This window comes from Lycium barbarum, chromosome 10 (genome assembly GCF_019175385.1).
Source record: "Lycium barbarum isolate Lr01 chromosome 10, ASM1917538v2, whole genome shotgun sequence".
In the NCBI taxonomy this organism is placed as follows: Eukaryota; Viridiplantae; Streptophyta; class Magnoliopsida; order Solanales; family Solanaceae; genus Lycium; species Lycium barbarum.
The window spans coordinates 9,690,631-9,703,360 of NC_083346.1; the positions used below are offsets into that span (position 1 = coordinate 9,690,631).

Sequence of the window (12,730 nt, forward strand, 5' to 3'; positions counted from 1 at the left end):
TCAACTCCACAAAATTCGTATGCCTACAGTGACTTTTCCAATCATTTAGATGTTATTTTAACTTGTCATTAAACTAGCTAATTTATGTCTTGATTTTTTAAGATGATACTTATTATGAAACAGAGGGAGTATATTTTTATGAAGTACGGTAGTAAATTCCTATTCTTGGATCTGCGAAAGTGGTACTCTTTTGCTTTTACTAGTGATCGTCATGTGTTTTGTGAATGATTGATCAAAAAGGAAATAGTTACGTGGATTAATGGAAGAGGGAATTTTGTAGAGCAAAAAGAAGGAATATAGGCGTAAAGGTTCAACAACCACATTGTAGTACTAACGTGTACTTTGCTTCTTTTTTCTGCATTTGACCTATCAACATGAGAGGAGTAAGGTACAGATGAAAAATATTAAGTAATCTTCCATCTATTCTAATTTATGTTGCATTATTTGATTGAACATGAATTTTAATTAAAAAAATTAAAATGTGTGATCTATAATAAGTTACCCACATTTGTGTAGCTCTAAATGTTTCACTAACGATAAAATGAGAAGTTTAAAGTTGAAATATTTAAATATAAGAAGCTAAGTATTCTTTTTGGGCAGAATATATATAATTACGGGGTCATTTAAGTTATTATAATCGATTACGTATGATTATTCCATGTTAGTATGTTACAATAAATATTAACATTAAATATAGTAGTTACAGTTATTTTTAAAATAATTTAATTATTTAACTATTATTTATATAATAAATGTACTAAACTTAAACTCCAAAAACCTATGGAAAATCTGCATGTTGGGGTCCAAATCGGAAAAAAAAGGTGCACATTTTATTTAATTTCTTGTTGAGAGTTCTGAGAAATGAAGGGAGAGCACAGATATCAACATCAATGAGCTTTTTGAAAAGGGAATCTCAACCCATATGCGCTGCACCCAAATTCCACTCCCCAATTACCTCCCGAGTAAGACAAGGCCCTGATTTCCCTCCCAAGCACCCCTCCACACCCCCCCCCCCCCCAAAAAAAAAAAGGGAAAACCTCAAGAATCTTTTAATCTTGTTTTTCTTTTTAAGAATCAGTTATTAATCCTTTGATTTTCGTATATAGGCAATATAACATTAAAAAACGTACAGACCCATTGTCATATTTAATAAAGCTTTATAGTTTGTATTGGATATATTCAATGTGTACGAGCCTATAAATGACGGTCCTGATTGTAAGAGACGTGAATTCGCTAGTCCAATAGATTTCTTGAGTGCCCGAATTTATTTATGCCATGAAATAACTCGCCGTGTGTGTCAAGCTTATCGACACGATTGAGAAAACTCTACTTGAGCCCATTCAATTCACTAATGTACTAAATCCCTATATTGAACTTGTTAAATCATTGAACACAAAATGCGTATGCAGATGTGAATATCGATATTCCTAGTCAGCCTTGTTGGATGGTAAGACAGATTATTGCCTCCAGAAGACTATTTGATCAATTCCAAACTCATATTCAACCTAGCAAAAGCTTCATCGGGACTGTTTATTTGCAACTGTTGGGTGATATGGATAGTCTCAACTGGGAGTGCATGGTCTTTCAAAATGATGCAAGGCCAAGGTCTGTGTTCACAATGTGGTTATATCTGCATGGAAGGGTGTTAACAGCTGACAGACTCACTAAATGAGGAATAAGTGTGGAACCAGTTTGTGTGCTATGCCAGACTTGTGATGAAGTCATGGTCCATCTCTTTGTCACATCATACATGCCCCTTTGCACAACAACTATGGTACAGGTTGCTGACTTGGGTACATAGAGTATACTCCCCAGCACAGACATGGAATCGTCATCTAGCATGAGTGCTTGAATGTGGCAAAGCAAAATCTCAAGGTGCCAGAATTTTCAGAATATTATATGCTGAAGTAATTCACTCCATATGGATTGAGAGAAACCTGAGGATCTTGGAAAAGAGAAGCAAAGACGTGGAAAGTATATCAAGAGAGACAGCCTATGTGCGCAATGTGCGAGCCGGACCAAGCATCACCACACTGCTACAAAGCTACAAGTTTTAAACTTATTTGTAGTGTTGCTATTCATGTAACTTGGCTAGAGTTTATTTGAAGTGATTTCTGGTTTTGATAGTTAGCTGTGATGGCTAGACTATGCAGCTGTACAGTTTTGCACTGGTGATTAATAAAATTGTTAGTTACCAAAAAAATGCGTATAGATTGGTACAACAATTGACGAACTTATTTGAACCATATCAAATGGAAGTACGACTAGATCTGATTGTCTATACTCCTATTTCCAGATGCAACATGAAGCAACTACACATGCTCTTTTATCAGTCTCGCCAGTGTTGAATAATTGTAAATCTAAAAACCTAGAGGCCTTTTGTTACGTGCTTCATCAAATTTAGCCTATAATTGTTGTTTCACGGGACCTATCAAGCACATAAGTTAGAAGGCCTAATAATTAAGCATATATCACACTTAAAATTGGGATATTGATTATGCCTATTTTTTCTTAAAAAATTTAATCATAAGGTACTCGTAACCTATTGATCCGACTAATTTATATTCGCATCGAATATGCTGACCATAGGAGGCAAAGTGCTCTCTACCAAGAAATGTTTATTATTTATTGGACTTCACCATCAGACTCATTACAATTAAATCATGAGTAAAATACATTGATAACATAAACACATCAATCTTTTAGTCTGCAAGATTATTTGATTTGGTTTTTGAAAAATGAAATAAAATGATCTTGTGAGACGGTGAAAAGATTACAACAATAACAACTCACATATTGTAACCAAGACTTTCATCATATTACTAGGTAAAACGACAGTGAATTAAACTCCTATATATTGCGTGCAAGACTCTCATCATATTATTGAGGGAAATATGACAGCGAGAATTGAACGCATACATAATATGTGCAGGAAAAAGGATAATGAGAATTGCACTCGATAGAAATTTTTTCATCACATACTAATAAATGATAAGTCTTTGTAATACCAATTGTAACATGCCAAAGTTAAAGATAAAAAGGTTGCTATATTTTCCCCTCAAAGCTTATACGAGTATAATTTTAAAGGGAAGGGTCACAAAAGGGGAAAAAGGATTGATGTTGCATTTCTTATAAACTCTTGAAAAATAAAGAGAATTATTGAAAAGGTAGAAAAATATGAAAGCCTCATTATTTAAATGCAAATGTCATTTATGTTCGTTTAATCTTTTCTTTACGATTCGTATTGAAAATTTTAATGAACCAATAAAACTTTGGCTCTAATGGAGGGTAGAGGGTTGTTTCAATTCTGCTTTAGGTGGAATATATCAATATTCATTACTCTTCTTTCCAAATGTGGCTAACTACATATTTACTATTCCTTTGTTCCAGTTTGTGTGACCACTTTTTTTCTTATTTTGTAAAAAAGTTTTTTTTTTAAATTTAGAAACAATTTTATTTAAACTTCCCATTTTACTCGTAATGAGAATCACAACTACACAAATGTTATAGAATATTTAAAAATCATAGTTTTAAAAGTACGTTGCTATAATAAAAATATGTGATATATATTATATGCATATGACCACATATTTCAAAAGACTTCTCAAACTTTGACACATAAATTGAAAAGAAAAAGGCACACTCGTAAAACTATCGCCTTAAATAATCCCATTTCCAAAAATCAAAACACCTCTGATGAAACCTTCTTTTTTGATACATGTGATATAATCCAGTTTTTACTTATTTCAAGATCAAATTAGCATAAATGAGTCATCTTGTCAAAGTCATTATAGTCTCAGATAGGTTTCCAAAAATCACACAAGACCTAGTAGTTTAGAACTTGATTTGAACATAACGAAATAATAATTTTTTCGCATAGCTCACTAGGAGTTTTGGTGAAATTTATAATGTTTAAGTTTTTTCTAGTAATACTATGTTAGAGTATTAATTTGATATGGTTTAAAGAAGGTAGGTGAAATTTATAATGTTTAAGTTTTTCTAGTAATACTATGCTAGGGTATTAATTTGATATGGTTTAAAGAAGGTATTTACTATTGTTTGAATTATTATTTAAGGTGAACAGAAACCATCCTTAGAAGTTAGAATATTCTGCTATAATTAAGTTAAAGAGCAGTAATAATAGTTTTAACAACCTAGAATTCTACATGCGGATTATAGTACAGGATTTGTTGTTGTTGTAATAATTTTAACACATCTTTAATCACGTCTGAAAACATTCAAAAAGTATACAAATAGATCTCCTCTGATCCCACTTGTAGACGTGTTTCAGCGATTAATTAGTGGTGCGATTAGTATTTATTTACCTACTATGGTTAGTAATTGAGACCACTAATCCATTGAGGAGTGTCATATCTATGAAGAGAAAAAGGAAACTCTTGAATTGGAGAAAGTTGTGGGAGATTATTGGGTTAAAAACTTGTGGTTATACTACCACCACTTCACTAGAAATGACCAATCAATATAAAAGTTTAAGTAGATAATATTTAATATTATATGCAAGTAAGTTAAATTAATTCCATCTTCATTATTAATCAGTTCAGTTACTATATATAAAGCACTATATTGAGTATTGACTATACTCCTAGTCTTTCCATTTAAATAGTAGTTAGAGAAAATGACCACTAAAAAATATCTAATTAAAAATAAGGAAAACAAGAAGGATAATTAGAGAAAAAAAACAAAACAAAATGGATGACGTGTCAACATTCACAAGACTCGCGGTTTTTCAACCAAATGAATATCCCCTAAAAATTAAATAAAGCATATAAAAATAAAAAAAACAAAGATATTTATTTAATACTAATTAATACTCCAACATTTACGAAAAAAAAAAAAAAGCTTATTACTCTTTTCTCTCTCTCATTTCCATCTTAATAAATTCATAGCTTCTCTTCCCCAAAATTTCTCTCTCTACGTTTCCAATAGATTTTTCCTTTTTTATTTCTCTCTTTCTAAATTGATATACTCATATATGATAATAACAATTTACAGGTTAGGGTTTTGATTCAAAGGAACCACGATTCAAAGGTAATTTTTTTTTTTTTTGATTTTTTTTTTGTGGTTAATTTTTCAATTTGATGACCTAAATTATCCACAATTGTATTGTCATTACCGCACTATGTATTTGTGCCTTTTTTTGTTGGTGAATTTTGTTAGATCTTAATGTATATTTTTGTTTATTTTTGGTTATAAGTTTGTATATTTGATATTTATGTGATACAGTTCGGATTTCGAGAGTGAAACTTCTGAACTTTGACCGTGAATTCAGGCATAGAAGCTTTTTGAGTTTTTTTTGGAATAAAATTTATATATCTACGTAAAAAAGTATTATAAATCACAATAATTGACAATTTGAAATATTTAAAAGCATATAATGAAATTTCGGTAAAAAAAAAAGACTTGATTAACTCTCGAAATTCCAACCGTGCCACATAAATTGGGACGGAGGTAGTATTTTTTTTTTTCTGAATTTTGTGGTTCTGATATGTGTAATTTGATCAGGTTGTGATATGTATCGAATCACTGATTTGGTAGTATTGAAAAAGAACTGTAATTTATTGAATTTGATGAGATTTGTGATGGAATTGGGTTTAGGGTTAGTTATGGAGGTGAAGTTGTGGGAGATAATGGTGTGATGTCATTATGCATTTAGGCAGTTTGGTTATAAAATATTGGATTATTTTCTGTGGTGAAATGTGTTTAGGGTGTTAGGGTTGGGATAAAGTGGGATTTTGAAGATGGAAGATATTCAGCAGCAAGTGCAGCAGAAGCCGGAAAGCACGGGCGACGATGTGCGTTCCGAGTTCGAGAGGGGACTTGAGGAGTTGATGTGTGGCCACTTGGACGAGTGTATGTCGTATGCTTCGTGTAGTTCGGTGCGTAATACTGAGGATGAGGATGAAGAGAGTGAGCAGCTTGTAAGGAGGAGGAGGAGGTCCGACCTTGAAGGCGATGACCTGGCGGAGTCTTCTGCTGCCAGGAGACGCCACTCGAGGATATTGAGCAGGTGGGCAGCAAGACAGGCTCAAGAGATGATTACTACCATTGAGAGGAGGAACCGTGAGTCTGAGTTGATGGCACTTGCCGGTTTGCACACTGTTTCGATGCTTGATTCCTCGTTCTTGAGGGAATCAACATCACCTACCTCAAGGCGTCAGGGTGATTCTGAAAGGATAAGCACGAGGGCTTCTACTATTTTGCAGATGTGGCGAGAATTGGAGGATGAACATGTGTTGAATCGTGCCCGAGAAAGGGTGAGGGAAAGGTTGACACAACGGAGGAGCATGGATTCTAATACCAATGCTTCTAGTGTGAATATGTCGGAAAGCCGGGAAACTGATAACCAAGGTAGTTTGGTGGATGCTAGTGAGAGTGAGAATGAGTATGGTACTTGGTCTCATGACCCGATTGGACCGCAGAATGATCATAGAGACCGTGACAACTCCAGCCGTGAAAATTCTCCTGATCTAGGGGAAGTTGAGAGGGAGAGGGTGAGGCATATTGTTCGTGGATGGATGGAGACTGGGATCAGTGACCATTCATCTAATGTCTCTCAGTCTCAGAGAAACGGTGGTCCAAGAGGGGAATGGCTGGGGGAGACAGAACGTGAAAGGGTGAGAATTGTGCGGGAATGGGTTCAGATGACTAGTCAACAGAGAGGAGCACGTGGTAGCCACAGGGAAGAACAGTCCACTGGGCTTAGTTCTCAAGGAGATCGTGTTCGTGAAGGGTCTGTTGTTGGCCATGAAGAAGCCCAACCAGAGCACATTCGTAGGGATATGTTGAGGCTGCGTGGGAGGCAGGCGCTAATTGATTTGCTTGTGAGGATTGAAAGGGAAAGACAGAGGGAACTTCAGGGTCTGCTAGAGCATCGTGCAGTATCTGATTTTGCCCATCGCAATCGGATTCAGGTTGGTTGCTGAATTTATGCTTTTTATTCTTAAGCCAGATTTTTCATTGCGATTCAGGCTGGTTGCTGAATATATGCCTTTTATTCTTAAGCCAGACTTTTCTTTGTTCTCTATTTTTTGTGTTGTATTCTCAAGAAATTATGACGAAATGCTCCATGTGCGCTTCGTGAGGTCATGCTTTGGCTCTAAGTTTTACCCTTTACGTTTTATATCCTTCTACAGTCGCTACTCAGAGGAAGGTTCTTGCATGAAAGGCCTGCTGAGGAAGAGAGACCACCTTCAATAGCAGCAAGTGAACTAGTTCAGCTAAGACAACGTAACACTGTCTCGGGTCTGAGGTATGTGACATAATATCTTGCTGCCTAGTTTGCTTTTTATATTTAGATCTTTTTTTCTTCTTGAAACATGCTCCGCTAGTTAATTGGACTTCATGTGCATGCCTTGTTGGTGTGAATAATACTGTAGTAGATGTGTTTTATGCTGTTGTGCAGTTGGTTGGCTGCAATGGCAAAAAAAAAAAAAAAAAGGGTTAAAGCTCAGTCTTTTCCTTGGCTACTACAGCGTATCTCTTGTAGCTCAAATTGTAAACAACTACACATATATCTCTTAGTTGTGACAAAGTCTTCTCCTACATCTGTCTCTTATTTGTGAACGAAATCTCATAAGCTCCTCTCTCTCTAAGCTGTGAGAAAATCTTCTGATTTACTAAAATGTCCCTTACCATAAAGAGTTAGTAGTAGAAATGATGTGGAAATTTTGATACTTCAGGCTTAGGGTGTGTTCGGTATGGATGAAAACATTTTCCAGAAAAAGTTTTTCAATTCTCTCATGTTCGCTTGGTCAAAAATTTTGGAAAATATTTTCTCTAGGAAAGCAAGTTCCTTAAAAATGAGGAAAATGACTTCCCTAGTGGAAGTAGGGAAAACAAGTTCTACAAGTAGCATTCCACATTGATTATGTCCTCCCCACCCTCCAACACACATCATCTTCACCGCCACCCCCGTAGCCCCCATCTCCACCACTCCATACCCTACCCCACCTCCATTATATTTCTCTAGATTATATACAAATGCTTTTAGGATAATATTTTTTGCTTACATACTAAACACAAGAAAATAAGTAAGAAACCCACTTATTTTCCTGGAAAACAGTTTCCAAGAAAACAGTTTCTACGGAAAACATTTTCTACAGAAAACATTTTCCTTCTTACCGAACACTCCATTAGAGGAAATTAGCCTCTCTGGAATAAGCATTTGAAGCACTCTAATTGTTCTGTTTCACTTACTAGCACCTGTTTCATGCTTAGTTACATCTTTGCATGAGATGTTTTCTGTGGCCATTGGTGATATTCAGTTCCTAGGCCTAATGAGCGACTCTATCTTACTTCTCTCTCAACTCGTTCATGTAACAAATCTTGATATTCAGCTCTTTACTCAGTTGAAAAATGATAATATTTGTCAGTTTAATTTATGAGTTGGTGATCTTTTGTCTCAACCAGGGAAGGATTCGGCTCCAGATTAGAAAACATTGTACGTGGTCAAGTAAGCAGCAATTCTGAAAATTCATCTAATAGTAGGAACAGTGATTCTAGAAATAATCAGACTCATGCACGTCCTTCGCAGGAAGTCCAGAATGAAAATGGTGAACAAATGCAGTCCAGGGAGCTGGAGAGCAATGTTCATCAGTTGCCTGATCGCAGTGAGAATTCCAGTCAGAGTACGCATCAACAATCGTCCCCTAACCAAGGAAGGGATCTAGTGGAAGCTGTTGTTGACGCTGAGGAAGGAACACACAGCAATTTAGCATCTAATGATTCTAATGGATGGACTAATGAGACTACAGAGAATGTAAGCAGGAATTGGCAAGAAAATTCGTCAACTGCTAGGTCCCTTGAAACAACAGGGTATGTGGGGAGAGCAGAACATCGTTTCCCAGAAAACCGGGAGGTTTGGCGTGAGGATGCCTCACGAGAAGCTGCGGAGACTTGGTCGGCGGGACCTTCCGATCCTCCTAGAATGCGGCGTCCTGTCCCGTTAAGGAGAGTTAGTAGATTCCATCCACCTGAAGACGATAATGTGTATAGTATGGAACTCAGAGAGCTTCTTAGCAGGTGAGATTTAATTCTTGATTTTGTTTTCCCTCTCCATGCCTTCCTAGGCATGTTTTTGGTCTGTTGTTTATTGAAAGTCTGTCTGTTAGGAGGAGTGTTTCCAACCTTCTTCGAAGTGGTTTCCGTGAAAGTTTAGATCAATTAATTCAGTCATATGTGGAAAGGCAAGGCCAGTCTCCTATTGATTGGGATCTGCATCGGAACTTGCCCATTCCTGCTTCACCCGAAAGGCGTCAGGACCAGCAGAATGCTGAGCAAAATGATGATCAGCAGGATGGAGTTGGGCGGCCTTCACTTGTGCTACCCTCTCCTCCTGTGCCACCACCACAGCCACTTTGGCATCAGGATTTGCATCACACAAGTTGGCCACGTCACACTGTGCATCGTTCTGAACTTGTAAGTCTACTGCTTCATCCTGCTTATCAAAAAATTAAAAAGAGAATATTTTGTTTCTTTCTGGGGGTTATATGTTTCCATATCAGTATCGACTCTGATATATGTAATAATATTGATCTTGATAGCTAATGCGTGTAATTAGTAAAAAGACTTGGCGTCTAAGACATACGGAAATGAAAAACTACCCTGGGTATATTCTTTACTGACGGTTGATTGGTGCCAAGATCTTTTATACAGTCTTTTCTGTTCTCTTCATTTACCAAATTTTCAGAAATCAGCAATCTGTACATACCAGTATTAAAAAGGATATCCTATTTAAGTTTGTGTTTGTCGCGAATGAGAAAAACAGATGATATTCTGATTAAGCCAGCAGATTGATAATTGTTTCAAATTATCAATTTTTCTAATATATACAACGAAAATTAAAATAAGGCTAGGCACTCTTTAGCAACTGGTGATCGTGAAGCAAAATCTTCCAAGATCTCTTGAACCATCTTTTCCAATTCTCTCGACCTTCCTAATTTTTCACAATTCTATTAGTCTTTACCAGTATTAGAAAATAGAATGCATCTTGGTTGGTGCTTGTTGTGAATAAGAACAGATTATTCTGTTTAAGCCACGCAATTGGTAATTGTGTCGAATTATCAAGTTTTTGATTTTTTTCCCCCTAATTTTGCACAATTCTGGTAGTCTTTGCTCTTTACCAGTATTAGAAAAGAGAACGCATCTTGGTTGGTGCTTCTTGTGAATAAGAACAGATCATATTCTGTTAAGCCAGGCAATTGGTACTTGTTTCAAATTATAAAGCTTTTTGATGGCACAATCTACATCTTTTATGTAAATACAAATGTCATATGTTACTGTTTTGTGAGCTTAAGTCGTGCTATTCTGGAGCAGGAGTGGGAAATGATTAATGAACTTAGAACAGACATGGCAAGACTGCAGCAAGGCATGAACCACATGCAAAGAATGTTAGAATCCTGCATGGATATGCAACTGGAGCTGCAACGCTCTGTCAGGCAGGAAGTTTCAGCTGCTTTGAATCGATCAGCTGGTGGACAAGGTCTGTTCGCCACCTGTAGTGATATGAAATGTTAATGCCGCTCTTATGAATGTTGAACTTCTCTAAACCCCCTTTTGACTGTGCCTCACTTTTATTTCTTCTACTTGGTTTTGGGAATGCAAATGTAAACCAGGTGGTGCGGAGACTTCAGTTGATGGTTCTAAGTGGGGCCACGTGAAAAAGGGTACTTGCTGTGTTTGTTATGATAGTCACATCGATTCCCTTTTGTACAGGTAAGAGTCATATTCTGCAAGCTAATGAATCTTGACGGGATTTAACTAATATATACTGATAGTGTATAGAATTTTCCACTATTAGTGTATTTTAACCTGTTTTACTAGGTGACCTGCCTTTCCGTCCAGGCTACTTGTGCCACCTTTTATGGATGGTGACCTGTTGTTATTGTAAACACACAATATGTAGAAGTTAATCCTCCAGGCTACGAAATATTTCATTCAAGATCATGTCAATAGTTAAAATTAATCGTTTGTTTCCTGCATTGGCAGATGTGGGCACATGTGCACATGTTCAAATTGTGCAAATGAATTGATGAGAGGCGGAGGAAAGTGTCCGTTGTGTCGTGCACCCATTGTTGAGGTGATCAGAGCTTACTCAATACTGTAAAAAAACAAATGGATAGGAGGGTAAGAGAGAAGGTGGTAAGGTGTAAGAGGAGTTATATGCTCCCTCTGCCAAGCTTCTCAGATTCTTATTATATGTAGAGTGTTTTATTTACTTTTTGCCTATGTTCTTCTGGTTATATATGGAATGTTACGCAATGTGTAATTGGAAAAACGAAAGGCACTTTTTTTTTGCATCATTCATTCGTAAATAAAAATGTTAATTCTTTTGCATTTTTTATTCTTTTTGTTTACCGTAGTTTTTTAGAAGAAAGAAGAGTTCGTAATAGTCTCTATTATCATTTGAATTACCATTCGTGTCATTTACAAAATTTGATCAACGCAGAGTTAACCTGTCAATTTTCTTGAAGAACTATGGTATAACAGTAAATTCAATTTTCTTTTTGGGAAAATAAGACTGAATTTGTGCCTATAAGTTGTGTAATATTTGTACCAAGATGCGTGACACCAAAACCAAGACCCTTAATCACTCCTAATTATCATCCAAGTGAATGCATGAAATAAAGAAATTAAAGGCAATCAGTGCTTATTCATTAAAATAAAATAAATGAGAATACATAAGTAAATTGAAGACAATTAGCACATGCTAATTTAATCAATAATTTGCTTGCTATATTATTCCATTACAAAATTTCGTTAAGCTAAATGAACCATGATTTTACTTGCATAATTAATCACGACAGTATTTTTACCCAAACAAGAGTAGACCAACAGTACAATTGCAGTAGCCACAAACGCGCAGAGAGAGAGAGAGAGAGAGAGAGATTTGTTGGGGAGTTTTGTGGGTTAAATAGTGTAAATAATAACAACATATAAAATTAGATGGAGAAAAAGAATAACACAAGAATTTAACATGTTTGGCCAAAGCCTAGTCCTCGGGTTTTCACTATAAATGAGACGGATTATACAGTATAAAGAATCACCAATTAGCCAATTGTAACCCCTTTATATATATCTCAAGCAGTTTCCAGTTCTACAAGAAATGGTTTTCTGAACCTACAAAAATAGTACTCCCTCCGGATCAAGAAATGGTGTCCACTTGCCCTTTTTTTTTTTTTTTTTTTTTTTTAAAAAAGAGTGTCCACTTACCCTATTTCTCCACTACGCATAATTCAGTCACTAAAAGGTTGTTTGGCGGATGGTTTGAGGTGAGTTATATAGATATTAAATCCTGCATAAGTAATACCACGTTGGTAGCTAGTTAGAAGGTAGGTTTTCATGTATAAATTAATACGGTGTTTGGTTTGCAATTTAGAAACCCGCATAACTAATATATGTATAAATTATGAGAGAATCTATGTATTATTTTATGCAGGATATAAAGTGAAATAACTAATACATGAATAACTAATCCTTGCAAAAAATAATAGTACATAAATTTCCTCATAACTAATTCAAGCATTACCAATACCTACACAACTCTAACCAGCTACCAAACCACCCCTAAATCCTAATATTAAGTAATTGACTTCTCAGCTCATATCAGTAATAAGGCCAGCTAGGAGCATTCCTAACTTGAATTCTCCCACATCGAAAGATTGAAGAGGATTTACTCACTTAATATATTCACGCCAAGCTATCAGTCGCT

The 12,730-nt window shown here is 35.8% G+C and overlaps 1 protein-coding gene across 2 annotated transcripts; it reads left to right on the forward strand.

Moving 5' to 3' along the window:
- Window positions 1-4,852: 4,852 nt before the first annotated feature.
- LOC132612596 (uncharacterized) lies at window positions 4,853-11,355 on the forward strand. 2 transcript variants are annotated; one of them, XM_060326687.1, is made up of 9 exons: window positions 4,853-5,049; window positions 5,524-6,932; window positions 7,155-7,270; window positions 8,431-8,473; window positions 8,555-9,042; window positions 9,132-9,438; window positions 10,336-10,501; window positions 10,635-10,734; window positions 11,008-11,355. In XM_060326687.1, the coding sequence occupies exons 2-9, from the start codon at window positions 5,760-5,762 to the stop codon at window positions 11,123-11,125; spliced, it is 2,511 nt and encodes an 836-aa protein (XP_060182670.1). In that variant the 5' UTR covers window positions 4,853-5,049; window positions 5,524-5,759; the 3' UTR covers window positions 11,126-11,355. The 2 variants fall into 2 exon arrangements, with proteins under 2 accessions (XP_060182670.1, XP_060182671.1); XM_060326688.1 differs by having other exon boundaries at window positions 8,431-8,461.
- The last annotated feature ends 1,375 nt before the right edge of the window (window positions 11,356-12,730 follow it).